Source organism: Pristis pectinata, chromosome 22 (genome assembly GCF_009764475.1).
Source record: "Pristis pectinata isolate sPriPec2 chromosome 22, sPriPec2.1.pri, whole genome shotgun sequence".
Lineage (NCBI taxonomy): Eukaryota > Metazoa > Chordata > Chondrichthyes > Rhinopristiformes > Pristidae > Pristis > Pristis pectinata.
In genome coordinates, this window is record NC_067426.1 from 17,365,474 (window position 1) to 17,383,411 (window position 17,938).

Genomic DNA, 17,938 nt, shown 5'->3' on the forward strand with positions numbered 1-17,938 from the left:
AGCATTGAGAGAGAGTTGATTAACAAAGTGTTGGTGTTAATGGCTATTGCACAAATTGGGAGTAGGATCAGGCAAATGTAAAAAGGTTTTGCCTTCCCCTTCCTTCCACCCATACCTTACATTCCTCGAGACAATCTAAAAATCCACTCCATACCACCTACTTTGTTCTGGGCTTGGTTTTTAACTCACTCACATTCTCTTTCCCAGCAACAACCTGCTGATTTCATAAAACTGTAGAATCACTGAACTGTTTCAGTATAGGTGGCTGCCATTCAGTCCATCAAGTCCATAACAGCACAGAAGCTGGTGCGTGAGGGCAGATCAAGTTGATTTGGTGTTACACAAACTGGTAGTCATTATTTAAAGGAGTAGCAGGTATAGAATGGCCAAATGTACAAGTGTATATGTCTATTGCACAAATGGTATGTAGCTGCCATATGATACACATTCCAATGTCAGATCTAAATAGTATTTATTGTATTTACTATTTTAACCAGATGGCTTTGAGTGTGCTGAGGACTGTAATTGCTCCATAAATCTCTTGATTCATGTTCTGATCACATAGGAGTCTTTCAGCTGCATGGTTCTAGATGTTAAGTGTTATTTAGAGTTTATTATAGTTGAGGACTGGAAAACAAGTTTCAATTGTCTTAGAATGTTGGGAGACTCACTCCTGTAAAATTGTGCTCATTAACATCGATAACATTTTAACTAGGTTACATACAGAAAATACATACTTTAGACCAGAGGTTTTCAACCTGTGGTTCGCGGACCCCTGGGGGTCCGTGGCGGGTTGCCAGGGGGTCCACAAGCAAGCCAAGAAAAAAATGGAAAAGCGACCTGTTACAAAGACGTAGCTTACTTGCTTGCTCCAGTTTTCCACTATTCAGAAAATCAGCCATATCTATTCTATCTGTTATAGGCAACAATCTCAGAGACTTAGACAGTGTTCCCTTCTGGTAAGTTGCCACTTAATATTCGATTTGTGTAGTCAGAGTAGTCAGTAGTGTTCACTACTCACTACTATTCTGTTGTGCACTGTAGTGTTAGCGAGACTGAGTGACGTTGTTGGTGTGCCTTAATAATATTGCTTACTTACCGTGCATTTACGCCACAGTGATGTCACTGTTAAACGAAAAGTGCACAAGCATGTAAATTTTAGATTAATTTTGATAATTTTGTTTATCAGTAATAGTAATTAAGCTGTCCAGCGTGTATTGCTGAGTATGGAGAAATTTCTGAAGAGAAAAGCTGACCAGAAACCGGAAGATTCTGATGACGAAGGGGATAAGGGTGACCGAAAGAGAAATCAACGCAAGTATGATCCAGAATACATTTCATATGGCTTCATTGCAGTGGGGACAAATGCGGACCAACCTCTCTGTGTTGTGTGTTTGCAAACACTGTCCAACAATGCAATGAAACCAGCGAAATTGAAGCGCCATTTAACAACAGTGCAGCCAGATATTGCCAGTAAGCCGAAGGAATATTTTGAGTGGCAAAAGGAGCTGTACCTCAAGCAGAAAGGCAAAATGACAGCCTGCGCCACTGTAAATGAGAAGGCTCTTTGCGCATCATATTTGGTAGCATTACGAATAGCACGTTCCAGAAAGCCTCACACAATTGGAGAAGAGCTTATACTGCCTGCAGCAGTAGATATGTGCGAAGTGGTACTGGGAAAAGAATCCAGTCAAAAACTGAAAGCCATTCCACTGTCTGATAACACAGTAAGCAGAAGAATTGGCGACATGGCGGAAGATATACAGAGCCAGCTGATAGCACGTTTTCAGCAAGTCAGATTTGCGATTCAGCTCAATGAAAGTACTGATGTTGCCAGTGCTGCGCAGTTGTTGGTTTATGTTCGATATTGCTGGGAAGGAGAGGCTTTGGAAGACTTTTTGTTTTGCAAGGCACTCCCAGGGCATACAACTGGTGAAGAACTTTTCCGTGTGCTTGACACTTTTTTTGTACAATTGGCATTGGCGTGGACACAGTGTATTGGAGTATGCACGGATAGTGCTGCCACAATGACGGGACGGAAGTCAGGTCTAGTCGCATGAGTGAAAGAAGTAGCTCCACATGTAGCTCCACAAGTAGCTCCCACTGCATGATTCACTGTGAGACTTTGGCTGCAAAGGATATGGATGAAAATCCTGCAGATATGTTTTCCACGTGCATTAAAATCATTAACTTTGTCAAAGCCAGGCTGCTCAATCATCGTTTGTTTGAAAACATATGCCGTGAAATGGAAGCCGAGCATAAGCATATGTTGCTACATACAGAAGTCAGATGGCTGTCACGAGGCCGCGTTGTGCAGCATGTATATGAATTGTGAGATGAACTGCTCATTTTTCTAAATGAGCATAATGGATCATTGGCACAGTTCTTGACAGATAAAACGTGGGTTGCCAGATTAGCTTACCTTGGAGATATTTTCAACATTTTGAACAGCTTAAATCTATCATTGCAAGGACCTGGCTCAAATGTTCTGAAAACGCATGACAAAATCAATGCCTTCTAGAAAAATCTCCGTATCTGGAAGGGAAAATGCGAGCAAGGTGTCTATGATATGTTTCCGTTGCTGGCTGACTTTCTGACAGTGAACGAGACTAAGACAGAGGCCATTGTGAGCACCGTTTTGAACCATATTCAACAGCTGTCACATTATTTCCATGAGCATTTCGGCAACAATGACACAAGCATGTTTGATTGGATTCAAGATCCGTTTGAATGCATGCTTACTGATTTAACTGGACGTGAACAAGAAGAATTGGCTGAACTGTCATCTGACAGGACTTTGCGCTTGCAGTTCAACCGAATGTCACTGTTGTCGTTCTGGATAGCACGTTCTCAGGAGTATCCATTGCTGTCCAGCAAAGCCGTCAATGTTCTGTTACCATTTGCAACCACTTACTTGTGCGAAATAGCATTTTCTGCAGTCACTGCCATGAAAACCAAATACAGATCAAGACTGAATATTGAGGATGGCATACGCGTATGTTTGTCGCACATACCACCACGTTTGGACAAACTCTGTAGTGCAAAACAGGCACAACCTTCACATTGAACTGAACACTGAAAGACACCGCTGGTAATTATCAGTGATTGAAATAGTCACTATTTCAATAGGGCCTATGTGCAGTAATTTAAGTCTTGTATGCATGAATTATCGATTGTTTGATTTTGTGGGCTTTGGGGGTCCGCCATCTAACAAGGACATGTTCTGGGGGGCCGCAGCACGAAAAAGGTTGAAAACCACTGCTTTAGACAGATAAAAGCTCATTTTCTGAACTGGTCCTGACTGATTTTCAACTGGAGCGTAAAATTATTAATGCTCACCCGCTGAAATGAAAGCAGTACAAAGTAAGTTGGTAAATTATCCTAATCATTAGCCATCAGTTCTGCAGGAAGCCACTGGCAAACTGCAATACATGAATCAGCTCATCTCAGACTTCAGCAGTTGTTCTTTGAAATACGGAAGTCAGAGACAAGCTGAAGATGAAATGCCGGTGTGTCTAACCTGATGCTCTGCTTCTGGTCTCATCACTGGGTTCAGCAGCAGAGCAATGATGTGCTAAGCTGAGTGGCTGGATGTTTGCCAGCTTTATGTCAGCCATTGTGCAGTCCCATTCTTTATTAAAAAGGTGTGTGTAGGTAACTGGTTTGTTTTTTGATTTGACTTTATCGTAATGTTTTAATTATTTAATTTCCAGTAGTTGGAATTATTAAGTACACTTGTTTTTTTAATAATTTCTAAAATTATTTGAATATTTTTGAACTATTTGTAAATGTTTCTGGCTATCAGAGATATTTAAAACAAGTTAAAAGACCTTTAACAATAGTGAACTGTCAAAAGGTCATCAGGTCTTTCCTGGCATTAGGCTTCAAGATGTGTCACCTGAGGTCTAGTCACTAATAACCGGTTGCTCCACCTTGCAGAATGGCTGCAGCCAAGTCTCCAGGACTATCAGGTCATGGAGCTGCCAATGGTAGTTGTGCCAGGGGGAAAAGTGAGAAGGGAACTGGATAGGATCAAGCTCTACCTGATGCATTTGAGGATATTGGCTGCAGGATTGCCATTTGTTAATCATGGGTATTCTTGGCATAAGCAACTTTGCAAAATGCCTTTATGAGAGCAGGGCAAGATATTTTGAGGCTGCCATTACCATTACTGGTACATTCTATAACTGCACAATCCAGGACAGATGGGTTCCCCATGGTGTGTAAGTGGTGATGGGAATAGACTGTATTGGTTAGGTGAGCACAATCTGTCTCCAGTGTATTAAGATGTGCCTGGCAAGAACACAGAAAGCATAAGTAAAGTGAGACTCTCAATAGAAAACCCACTGCCCAATAACATGGACAAACAAAAGAGACAGAGTGAGCATTTGGCACAAAGCCACCGGCTAAGCAAGAAACAAAAACAAGCAAGATGTAACTTTAAAATGATGCAACAAATCTTCCTTCTCAACTTTCCAGAAAGGAGACTTTACTGGAAATGAACATTAAGCTTTATGCTGTACTTTTGCAAACTTGGCAAATTGTACAGCTGTTTCCAACTTCATTGTTTAGTTATCTGTGATAATTGAAGATAACCAATTGAATGAAAGGAGCCTTACAACACACACCTGGAAACTTAACCTAGACTAGTTTAATCAATTGAAATACATGACATTCTCTAATTGAGAAACTACGAGAAACCAATCCTGACCACTAAAAATAAATTACACTGAACCTTGTTAAATAAACACAGAATCACTTCATTTTCTTGTTAACTGCAGCTTTTAAAAGTGTATCCCTATCGACCTAACTCACGAAAGCATGGTAACTGGGCTCCAGTATGCAGCAGTGGCTACTTGCCCAATCACACTATCTGTTGTTCAGGACCTGTCACATTTTGATCAATATTACGCATTTATTCACATGGAACTGATTTAAAAAGAACAAGTTTCAGAATTTACTGGAACTGGAAAAATCTGCACTATTACTCTGCATTTATAGAAGTCTTCTTTAGGTCTTATCTAATGGCTTTGGGATTAACTTATACCAGGTTAGGTAATGGGCCAATTCAACGCAGCCATTCAAAACTACATAAAAAACTGACAGGACCAAACTAAGTATCAAATTAGGAAGAATGGTGGTGACTGATTGTTTTTGGCAGACATTCATAGAACAGAACTGCACCTGAACAAGCAAACCAGATGTCTCTGGAGCACTTACAAAGTTAAGCTTCAAATTTCAAAATTGTTTATTCAATAATGCTGAAACTGAAATTAAGTACTTAAAGAACAAAATCAATTACAAAACAAAGTTTTTTTCTGCAGAATTATTAACTTTTTAATTGTTCCACTTCGTAACAATTTTAATCAAATTCGCAATAAAATTCTGGTACAGTGGTATCTTTATTCAACCACTCCAACCCACACATACTTTGTTGATTGTAAAATGCTTTGAAATATTGAGGTTGTAAAAGGCACTCTATCAATGCAGAGTTTTTCGCTCTTACTTGTACATATTTTAGTGCAATAAAATTTGTACTCCTGTGAGCTGACAGAGCTTTTCCCTTATTTCTTCAGTGTAGGAGTAATGGCTTTATAGCTTTGTGCAATTGAGCTCTGCATTAGTATGGCGGATACTGGAATTGCAACCAATGGATTGAGAACCCACAGTGAACTAGCTTCAGAAAATCATGAGAAGGTTACTTTTCATATTTAATTTCAACCAGTATTGCACTTAAGCTTTTAAATTTGGTTCTTTTGTACTGATGCCCAACTCTTAGCAGTGAGCATTTCATTGTTTTCCAGTCTTTAGGTCAAAATTTTAGGCCTTTGTACAAAGTTCTTTATGGCCAATGAATTACCTTTGAGGTGTATTGTAATGAAGGAAATACAGCAGCAACTTGCACACACAAGGATCCACCGTCAGCAATGGCCTGAATTTTGCAGGGCAATGCCAGCAAAACTGTCAGCAATTCCCCAGTTACTATTCAACATCACTGAGATTTCTTTCCTGTATATGTACTGTGGAAGTCCCAAAGTTGTGGTCAGCTGTTTGCCATTTTGTCAAGTGTACTATATTGGATTCATTATGGAACTCAAGTTTAGGAGCAGGAAGTTTCAGGGATTATCCTTCACTTACACTAAAGAATTCATATGAAAAATGCTGTGCCAAGTTAGACATTGCATAGGAAATGTTTTGGCATTACTTTCAATGGAGGTGAATGGCTGTGAGTAACTTTGGTAAGTATTTACATATGAATAAAAATCTATTGAACTCACTGGAAGTTTCAATTTACCCCCCCATGGTAGGGTGGCACAGAGTCATGGTTGGCGAGTTCTTCAAAGTGTTCCTTTTGACAGCTGCTGATTGACTCCCTGACATTGAGAAGTTCACTTCCATTTTTGGCTCTCAGCAGTTTGGATCCTTGGATGTTTGGGCCAGAGATGGTCTTGGCAATGCTTTAGATTAGTGCCTGCAGAACTGCCTCCTTTCCTTTGTGGCAAGTTGGATCTTCCAGTCCAAGAATGCCTTGCTTTTGGGGTTAATGTACTCTTGGATCTCCTGGACATTCTCATCAAACCAGTGATTTCTGGTGGAGAGTGAAAAGGTGTTAATTATTGGTGGACTTCAGGGCTGTTCAGATAATGCAGATACTCGGGGTCCTGTTGGTTGGGGGTTGCCTGGTTATTTGTGAAGTACTGTTTGAGTAGCACTGTCTTTGTGGGTTATTGAAATCTTCATCATTCATTTTCTCACAGCAATATTTCTGTTGTTCCTGTTGCTTGGGAGCTAGGCTTATGAAGATAACAAAGCAGATTTGGCAATGCAGATGATGGTGCGGAAAACTTACCAAATGTGATTATGACACAAATACAAACCAGCCAATTATTATCATATGAAAGGAACTCACATTAGTGCCATCACATAATATTCATTCAACAGTATGACATCAACACTCAGTTTAAGGTCCACCAACGTTCTTTGGTTAGCACCAGCTGTTCGGTTACCAACAAAGGCTGAATAAAGCTATTCATGAATGGTTTATCAGTGTTCTTTCTTGCAACTCATGCCGTCTTATTGTGGAATGTGTGACAATGAAAGAAAAGATCTATGCTACAACATGCCAGACAATGATCATTTAGACGAGAACAGCCCCAGCTGATCACTATCACTACCCTGTCTCCACCACCTAACACCGCCATGCTCCTGAAACTTATTCAACAGTAACATCACCAATTCCTGAACCACGCGTATTCTGGAGTTGCCACTGACCAGCCATATTAACATTATAAGGATAGATGTTGGTTATTCTGAGGCAAGAGGCTCACCAGTTGACCCCCGAAAGCTAGCTTACTGAGGAGGGTAATTAAATAATTGGCATTTTCAAGTATGAATGTAGCTCTTCTGTCAATGTCATCCTAACATTCCTACCACCAGTAACATGCAGCGTCTATTAGATATATTGCAACAGAGTTATAAGTCTACTTTGGCAACAGCTCACAGCTCCATTGAGGATATGATCGCTAATGTTGTTGAATTTCATCATCTTCAGGTTTCCCTCCATGTCACGCACTATCCTGACTAAGAATGCACTGCCATTCCGTCCTCATTCCTAGTTTACATTCTTTAATTTCTGACCTAACATTATTGTAAAGGAACCTGTATCAGCTTACCAAGGAAACTGGGTAAGGATATGGCCTGGCCGACCTCTCTCACATTCAGAAAATTAATATACAAAGAGACTAGAAGGTGATTTAACTACATGTTGCATTAATAAATGGAGACACAAGAAATTCTGCAGATGCTGGAATCTGATGCAATACACAAAAAGTGCTGGAGGAACTCAGCAGGTCAGGCAGCATCCATGGAGGGAAATAAACCATCGATGTTTTGGGCCGAGACCCTTCATCAGGATTGGAAAGGAAGAGGACAGAAGCCAGAATAAGAAGGTGGGGGGAGGGGGAGGAGTACACGCAGGCAGGTGATAGGCGAGTCCAGGTGAGAGGGGGAACGTAGTGGGTGGGGGAGAGGAAGATGTACAAGCTGAGAGGTAATAGGTAGAAGAGGCCAAGGGCTGAAGAAGAAGTTGTATTAATAAGTTAGATGAAGGAGGTTGAGGATTTAGATTCTAGACCAGTGGCTAAAAATTCTACAATCAATTACATTTATTCAATAAAGGATGTGTCATGACTTTCTGTGAGGAAAAAAGTAGCCCTTTTAGGAATACCTTACTCTACATTAGATTCTGTCAGTACACGTCATAACTCTTCTTTAAAACTTATAGGTCAAAGGCAAGGTCTTCAAGTTTACTTGCCCTCAAAGTGATATCTGTACCATTCAAGCAGGAAATTAGCAGAACATATTGCAGCAGCAAATTAATATATCAATGGGATTAATGCAAGATCCATGTTGCCTTCACATTTGTTCTATATATTTACAAGTGCCTTATGGTAAAAGCAAAACTCTAAGAAATTAAGCATTAAAAAATTCCAGTATTTTGTCATGGGCAATGAAACTACAAATGTTCATTTTGAAATTCTATTATAAAATGAATGTAACAATAACTTTCCAAAATAATGTTATCAGCATATTTTTTAGCATTAGTGTCTAACCAAAGTCATATTTAATTGTTTATTCAATTTTTAGAAGTGAAAGGACATGCTGAGGGAGTGGTTATTAAAGCATATGGGATCCTAGGATTCATTGAGACATAGATCGAAAAAGGAGCAAAATTATGTTGAACCCATCCAGGTATAAGATTAAAATGGAAAAGATAGGGTTGTTCTCCTCAGAAGAAAGACCGTTAAGAGAGGATTTGATAGAGGAGTACAAGATCATGACTGGCTTAGAAATTGATCCCATTATCAGATGCCTTAGGAACACTTTAAAAATTTTTGGCATAAGGTCCAAAAGGGTTATGAGGAAAGATTTTTTTTACTCAGAGTAGTTAGAACAAGAAATTTATTGCCTGTAAGACTGGTGGAAGCAGAATCTGTCAATGCATTCAAAAGACAATTGGATAGGTATGAGATTAATCTGAGGTCAAGGGGAAAGGTGGTGGTAGGGAGGGCGGGCTGTATCGGGAATTATAAGATCAGATGTCAGTATAGACCTGATAGGCCAAATGGTCATCTTCTATGCCATAATAATTCTATGATTCCAGAATTTAACTTGTTCTTGCATTTCTTTTATTAAAACAGAAATTCCAGTGATTCTTCCTTCGGATCTCAAGGGTGATAAAGGTGCTCCAGGAAAACCTGGACCAAGAGGACCTCCTGGGCCACCAGGAATGCCAGGCAAAGCAGGATATGGCAAACCGGGTCTTCCAGGTCCAACTGGCCCTCCAGGGGCCCCAGGATTTTCGAGCTTTGGAAAACCAGGAGTGCCAGGAATACCTGGTAAGCCAGGTATCAAAGGACTTCCTGGACCAAAGGGCGACGTAGGACCCAGAGGAGATTCTGGACCCAGAGGCCCAGCTGGGAATCCAGGGTTACCTGGGCCTGTGGGATTTTCTGTCCCTGGGAAGCAAGGACCCCCAGGGATTACTGGTGCCCCAGGGCCTAGAGCGGAGCCTGGTGAGAAAGGAGAACGTGGACCTCCTGGGGAACGTGGCCCCAAAGGTGAGGTTGGATATGGAAAACCAGGTATACCAGGTTCAAGAGGTAAGGAAGGGATTCCAGGTAAACCTGGACCTCCAGGTGCACCTGGTCTGGGAAAACCAGGAATTAACGGTTTGCCTGGTGTCCCTGGTGAAAAAGGTGAATCAGGATCAAGAGGAGAAATTGGACCTCCAGGACCACCTGGTCCTCAGGGTCCTGCAGGAAAGCCAGGATTGGATGGCATAGGAAAACCGGGTCAAGATGGATTATCAGGTATGCCGGGATCTGCAGGTCTTAAAGGTGAGCCTGGACCGCCAGGCGCTAGGGGTTTGCCTGGAGTTCCAGGGTATGCAAAACCAGGAATGAATGGAATGAGAGGTCAGCGAGGGCCTCCTGGTGCACCAGGTGCTCCAGGACCCAAGGGCGAACCAGGTATAAGTGGTTTACCTGGTGAACAAGGTCCTAAGGGTGACCAAGGTTATCCAGGGCCTATGGGCTCCAAGGGATTAATGGGAAAGCATGGTCCACCAGGACCTGAAGGTAAAATTGGGCTTATTGGGCCACCGGGGCCAAAAGGAAGCCAAGGGGATCAGGGATACAGTGGGGTACCTGGAAAACCTGGTATACCCGGGGAGAGAGGTTTTCAAGGACCTCCAGGAGCACCAGGTAAAATGGGTCCAAAAGGAGACACTGGACATACAGGGGCTCCTGGGATACCAGGATTATCTGGTCCTGTAGGACCCAAAGGAGAACCAGGACAAGGAGGACAACCAGGACCCAGAGGTTCTTCAGGAATTCCAGGTATTCAGGGGCCTACGGGGCCCAGAGGACCAATAGGTTTACCTGGTCCCAGAGGAGAACCAGGGCCACCGGGCTTACCAGGAGAAGGAAAATTAGGATTGCCAGGAATTGCAGGACCAATGGGTCCAATGGGACACCCTGGCATTCCAGGCAGGATGGGAGCTCAAGGTCCACCTGGACCTCCAGGTCCACCAGGCCCACCTGGGATCATCATTAATGGGGAAGCAACAGGTATTGCTAGCCTGCATGTAGATGGCGGTGTGGATGGTGCATCAGTACCAGGAAATGGAAAGCGTGGAAAACCAGAATATGAAAGAGGAGAAATTTCTGCACGGGTAGCTCCAGCTTTCACTGCAATTCTTACAAAATCATTTCCACCATCAGGGGTACCCATTAAGTTTGATAGGATTTTGTATAATGGACAACATGGTTATAATCCAGCAACTGGACTATTCACGTGTCAAGTTCCAGGTGTCTACTACTTTGCTTATCACGTGCATGTCAAGGGAACCAATATCTGGGTGGCACTGTACAAGAATAATGTGCCTGCAACATACACATATGATGAATATAAGAAAGGATACCTTGATCAAGCATCAGGAAGTGCGGTCCTGGAACTTAAACAGCATGATCAGGTGTGGATCCAGATGCCTTCAGACCAAGCTAATGGTTTATATTCCACTGATTACATCCATTCCTCATTCTCAGGATTCCTACTTTGCCCGACATAACGTTGATCAACTTGAATTAGTGGATTTATATATTGTGTAGTAATAAACTGTATCAAGAGGGACACTGGAAAAACGTACAAGTGTTATATGTTGCTACCATTTTCCAGTATTAAAAAAAGCCTAAAAAGCCTCTGGATGATAATCAGCAGAGTATAACAATCACTAACATCAGACATTTTCCCTAATGACTGCACAATTTCAGCTCATGTTATAAGGGATTTAATGTGGAACTGTTTTTTTATGATCAGTTAGAGGCAAAAGTTTTTGTCAATGAAAGTTGATATGATGTATGTGACACTTGTATTCCCTGTGCTACTTTTGAGTAACGTTCTACGTAAGGTTGCATTTCTTGTTTTTTCCACATTTATACCATTGACAGAAACAAACTATCATATTACACAGTTGTATTCCAATTATTATAATCATATCTTTTTAAGTGCAATACATGATAAGTGGTGTTCCATTGTGAATTCAGACAACTGTGTACACTGTATACTGAGTGAGAATTAAAACATTGAGGAATGGTATAATCGCCACTGCAACTTGCTTGAATTTTAAATTTCAAATTAACTTGTAGTCATGTTATGCTGACTAGAAGAAGGCTGAAGGATAAATGATGTAGTGCAAGTAAATGTCTCTTTTGTACTGGTTAGGTTTTATGTATTTTGCATTACCTTAATGATCTGAGATGTTACCAAACATTAATTTAGTTGGAGTTAAAGGGTAAGGAACATTGAACTGTACTGAAACTAAATCACTATTGTCAGCATCTATTTTGTGCTCAAGTCTCAGGAATGGGATTTGAATCAACAAACTTCTGACTCAGAGCTGAGAGTGCTGTTCATTGGCTAATGCCCAAATCACAATGTGATGCACCCCAACATTTCACCAACAAAGCTTCAGCTGAGGAGACAAAACAGGAATTCACCCATTATCTGTCATTCCCTCCAATGAACTACTAAATTATCCCAGCTGATGTGATCTCAGAATACTTATTCACAATGAATGACCTCCTTCTAGATCATAAATTGTTATGATTTTAACATAGTGAAGACATCTCTGGGACAAAAGTAGTGTAGTTACTTAGTAATTTAATTCAGTTTGCTGGCAGCTGGAGTGCTGCACATACATATGCCACTATTTTTCAAACTAGCAAAGACTGTGAAATATTTAGTCTTTTTCAAGCACATCACACAAAGCCTTGAAGAAAACCTGTAGTAAGGGAATTCCAGAGTCAAGAAGGAATATTGATATAATAGCACCAGGAGCAAAGGGGCCAATGGATCACTATTGCGTTGCATGATAACAGATCCTTGAAGAGATTATACATTGCTAAGATTCACTAAGTTAAACAAGTCCCATTTGTGGACAGTGCTTCATATAAGTAATGTGTTACATATGGCCATATGTTGCATCAGATTATGTTGCAGTTTCTGTGTTCCTGAGCTGTGGCATTTACACAACCATAACTTTTATATTTTGCAAAGAGTATATGTGCAGATAGACTATTATAAACTTTCAGGCAGTGCTTCTGTTCTGATCCTGAGGCCAAATAATTTTTGTTGCTCAAAATACTTCTTGGTAGATTCTCTGCAAGTAAAACCTAGTTAGTAAAAAATTATTGCAATATAATTACTTGCATTTGGTTCACTTGCAAATGCCTTGCCTCTGCCTTTTTTCTGCTTCTTATCTGTCTGACCTGCTAACATGTTGTAAGCAGTAATTCAAACCCATAGAAGTTAAACATCCAATTAGATTTAAAAAGGCAATGTAGAATTTTAAAATATTCTGATGAGATAAATAGAAGAGATGCATTCTACTGATATAATCGATTAGTAATGAAATTCAGAATGGGTAGTAAAAAAATTAAATAGCTGATGAAAATTGAGTATGAAATATATTTAACAAGTGATTTGACTGCCTGAGTCAGTAATGATTATGAAAAAATGCATTAACATTGTTTTATGATCTACCAATCCTTTCCAGATATTCTTACTGAAATATGATAGTTACACTGCTTATAAAAAGTTAAAAGTAAACCAATTCAATTTACTTTTTAACTTTTAGTTTGAGTAATTGAATGTACAGAATCAAACTGATATGCAAGGCATTTGGCTAATAATGGAATGAGACCAGAAAGAATTCTGCTTACAGGATCCTGCAATTGTTTTTTATGCAATTATGTAGATTTAATGGTATACATTACTTTGTGAGAAATTACATTACCCTTTTATGCAAAGGAATTAAAATAAACTGAACTAAGAAATGCACAGCAGAGTCTGGTTTTGAAGGAATGGGCTGATAATTGTCCCAGTTGCTAGGATAGAAATTTCAGAGCAAAAGTGATAAGAATTCTGCACAACATGGAAAATTTAATGCGAATTGATAATTTCTCTCAAATAAGCACTGGGCTGTAACATACTTTATTTTGTAACAATATTTCCACCACCAAATGAAGCTTTCTTTTAAAACAAAATGTAAGCACTACAGCTATTGCAATAAAGTGCAATGTGAACCTATGTAATGTCAAAATACACAAAGAAAATTACATGAGATGCCTATTATTCAAAAGAAAGGCTTGTCAATGGCTTGGGAAGATTAACAAGTATGGATTTGTTAACATTACTATATGAATTTGCTAATGTAGCATAAGAGGACCGCAAACTGATACTTTCATTCTTCTACACTAAAGTCAACAGAATTGTCATCTAAAATTCACTTATACATTACACTTTATTAATCTATTGTTATATCTAATGCCAGCATAACAATTCCAGCATGAAGAAATGTTCAACACTATATATATATGCAACTTTAGATTATAAGTATTTTTTAATGAGCTGTTGTTTTCACATCAATTACATTTTGAGAAATCACATTTTAAGCCTGGGTAATCCCATGATTATGTTAATGAATTATGAATTATGAAGAAAGAGAGTAATTCTCCCTCTTTTTGTTAAGAGGAGAATTTCACCTTCTGTAGTCATCATTTTCTGATGCAGAAGGACAAGTTTTCTTATGTAAATACTTACCTGCACTGTAATAGCAACTGGTAAAATGCACTCTTATCTGAATTGAAAGCCAGACTCTTCTTTGAAAACTAAACTACTTGATTGTATTGATACAACATCAATAAAAGGTTTCCTGACGTAAAAAAATTGATTCTTTGTCTATTTTGTGTAGGACTAATAAAGCGTATTCTGTGTTTTCATTCCTGCCGGAAATTTCTTGCAAAAGATATTTTTTAAGTTTCAAAGTTTATCCAAATTTTCTGTCTAAACTAGCAGAGAGGTAATTTTTTTTTACACAATTAGCCATAAAAGAAAACAGTTGGATAATTTTGATCATGCAAAAATTAGCTTGTGTATGATTATACAAGCTCATGTTGAAAATTCAATATTAATAACTATCCATACTATCCAACAGCCAGCTACAGAATCAACACTTGTATTGCCTTCTATAGTCAGTAGAATATCGGCATAATTAACCAATCAGAATCAGAGACATCTGAAATGTTAACTGTTCATTTCCCTCTATAGCTGCTGCCTGACCTACTGAGTTCCTCCAGCATTTTTTGCCAGTTGATGAGAATCAGAATCAGATTTGATAGCAGATCACTATTAAATAAACAATCTCATTTATATAATGCAAAAGTTTAAGCCATTTATAAGCAAAAGTTCTTCACGCATTCTTATTTGATTCAATGCAAATTTTGTTCAAGTTTCAACATTTTCTTTCAAGTTTCAGGAATAATATATGACATAGTTTCAGACAGAGTGTAAAATTATAAGGGTACAATGGTAATATTTTAAGTAAATTGAAATAGTTCAATTTAGAGTGACATGTTAGGGGTTCTTAGAAATTTTCAAGCTATTTAAAAAGAATTGGCAGTAGATATAAATGTAATATTTCAGAGCCAGAATGATTTGACACAGGAATTGATATCCTTGCACAGATATAGATCTGGAGGCAGCTCAGTGACGACATAAAATTAGGAAGTTCCATCAGTTTCTACAGTGTCATGAAAGTACTTCAAAAATATATTGTTAGAACAAAAGATTTTACAAATGCTAAATCACATAATGTACAAAAGGGTTGCTTTGCTTTAAATAAGAATGATGGAGTCTTACCCTTCATTGTAACAGAGAGGCCTGGAGTGAAGTAACAATGAGACTATCAGTTGTCACGGTTACAGTGGAAGAAATATGACAGCAGCTCCTGGAGAATGCACATAAATAGCTGTACACAGAAATTCACAAGTTTGTGTCATTATTCCCCTTCTTCTCCACAGAGAATGTTGTTTTCTGGCCTTCTCTAACAGTTTGTTAATGAAGTGACAGGAACATTAGGCATTTATGAGTTAATCTCACTGTAAGGAAACCCTGTGAAGGTTGCACTTATTGATAAGTTATGTATCTTCTTGTTAGTATCTTAAGCCATTTAAAAACTTCTCTGACCTTAGAAAAGTAATTTCACATGTGTGCATTGTCATTCCCTCAGAAAATTATTTCAAAGGTCCTTGCTTATTTTAAAATAAAATTTAAATTTCTTTATACTTCATCTTTGCCCTTCATCTCATTGTTTTTCCCAAACTAAGTTTTACTCTGTAAAATATTTTAAAAGTTGGTCAACAAAATAGGCCCAGAATCTTTTGTGAGCAGTGAGCCAGCCACTCTGTGCAAGAGTCATTTCCAAGTGCAGAACTTCCAGCAGCAGCTATAACCTTAAGATCAGCTTCAGCGATGCAGCTAGTAGAGGATCAGTCCTGACTTCTGGTGCTGCCTGTGTGGAGTTTGCAGGATCTCCCAGTGACTGTGTGGGTGCTCAGGTTTCACCCCATATCTCAAAACTGTGCAGGTTGGTAGGTAAATTGGTCACTGTAAATTGCCTCTAGTGTGTAGGTGAGTGGTAGAAACTGGGGTGTTATTGTTGGGAATATGAGGAGAATAAAACAAGTTGGGGTCTGTTTCTGTGACTCTATGGCACTGCCACGGGACCTTTAGCCATAAATGGCAAACTGCATTCACAGAAGTGCTTTCATAGACAGCTAAACCATGCCCCCAGATTTAATGGCTATCAATGCTGTCAAAAAGTTTGTATGATTGTGAATGTCTAGTAGCACTCAAAAAAGTCTTAAAAACCATTAAAACGTAATGTTACCTCTAAAAATGTTAAAAACTGTTAATTTAAAAAGCCTCAAACACCAGAAAACTGTAAAACAATTAAGTGCAGTTAACACAATTAATAAAACATGTAAATTACTTGAAACTTATCTCCCTCCCTCTCCACTGAAATGAATGGAGTTCACCGAACCAGGTCTCACCAGGTGTAGGTTCAGCCTTTGATTTACAGCAAGATATTGGTGCTACACTGCTGGATGTGGAGAGGATGTCTAGTTAGAAAGTCTAGGATCTGAGGGCACAGTCTCAGAATAAAGGGATGTCCTTTCAGATCTGAGATAAGGAGGAATTTCTTCAGCCAGAGGATTGTAAGTCTGTGGAATTTGTTGCCACAGAGGGCTGTGGAGGCCAAGCCACTGGGTGCACTTAAGGCAGAGATTGATTGGTTCTTGATTAGTAAGGGAGTTAAAAGTTACGGGGAGAAGGCAGGAGAATGGGTTGAAAACAAAATCAGCCATAATTGAATGGCAGTGCAAACTTGATGGGCTGAATGGCCTAATTCTGCTCCTATAACCTTATGGTCTTATGGACTCTGAGAAATCTAACTCTGGAGTGCATAAGGAACTGTGGGATTTACATATTTGCACACCCTTGTGTTGGAGTCCTGAACATCCTTACCTGAAGCTGTGGACACAAGATACAGCAATACATGATACTGTTAACAACTCATTTTGAACTAAGGCAGGGATATTACAGAGGTGAAGTAGTTTAACATTGATGGTGAATAGTATATCAGATCAAAATATTAGCTCAGGGATAATAGGATCCAGAGTTTGTAGAAAACAAATGCTTGGCTAAAGAAGTAGCCTTTGACATTGGTGTAAGGTATAGAGGATTAGAGAGATAGAGGTTTTAGAGAGAGAATTTCAAAACTTGGAGCCCAGGCAGCTGAAGGTGGAAAGTTGGAAACAACCAATGCTAAAGAAACCAGTATTAGATATATTAGGTGCTTCCCGTGTGTGTGTTTTCGGGCAGGGGTGATGTTGTAGGGCTATAGAAAGGTTTATGACTACAGCTTCTTGGTGGATTTTTTCAGCATTCCCCATTTTTCCACTCCCTTTATTCATTCCAACTTAACCCCACCCCACTCCATTCATTGAGAACAAATTCACTGATAAAGAAATGCTATTGTTCTTTGCCAAATCTACCTCTACCTTGTACAGGGTAAATGACAGCTCTTCATACTTCCCTGTGGACTATGACACCACCACCAAACATCAGGCCATTGTTCCTTAGATTGCCATTGACATCACCTCTTTTGGAGATCTTCCCTCCACAGCCTTTGCCCAGCTTTGCACAACCTTCTCCCATTTTCTGAGAACACAAGGAAATTTAACCTAGTTCTTCAAGGGAGAATGGATGAGAGCATAAGTGTAGAAAATGTAATTGCTGAGGGCCTGTCAACTACAGTGCAGAGGGTGCTCAGTTGGAATAAAGGAAGACACATCAGAAGCAGTGGTACAGAAAGTGACATCATCAGAATTAATGTGGCAAGTCCTGAGAAATTTGGAGACTAGAAATAGAATCCTTAAGGGAAAAAAGATGGGAGGAAGTGTAGTTAAGGTAGTAGAGGAAATCAGTGAGCCTTTAGCAAATGTATTTCCTGAAATGATGGCGAAGTCAAGGA

General features: G+C 39.4%; 1 protein-coding gene across 1 annotated transcript in view; it reads left to right on the forward strand.

The window, feature by feature from the left end:
• Nucleotides 1–14,283, forward strand: part of col8a2 (collagen, type VIII, alpha 2) — a 161,249-nt gene extending 146,966 nt beyond the window's left edge. Inside the window, exon 3 of the mRNA XM_052036240.1 lies at nt 9,201–14,283. Within this exon, the coding sequence (XP_051892200.1) occupies nt 9,201–11,131 (1,931 nt within the window). The 3' untranslated portion in view covers nt 11,132–14,283. The remainder of the gene's footprint in view (nt 1–9,200) is intronic.
• The last annotated feature ends 3,655 nt before the right edge of the window (nt 14,284–17,938 follow it).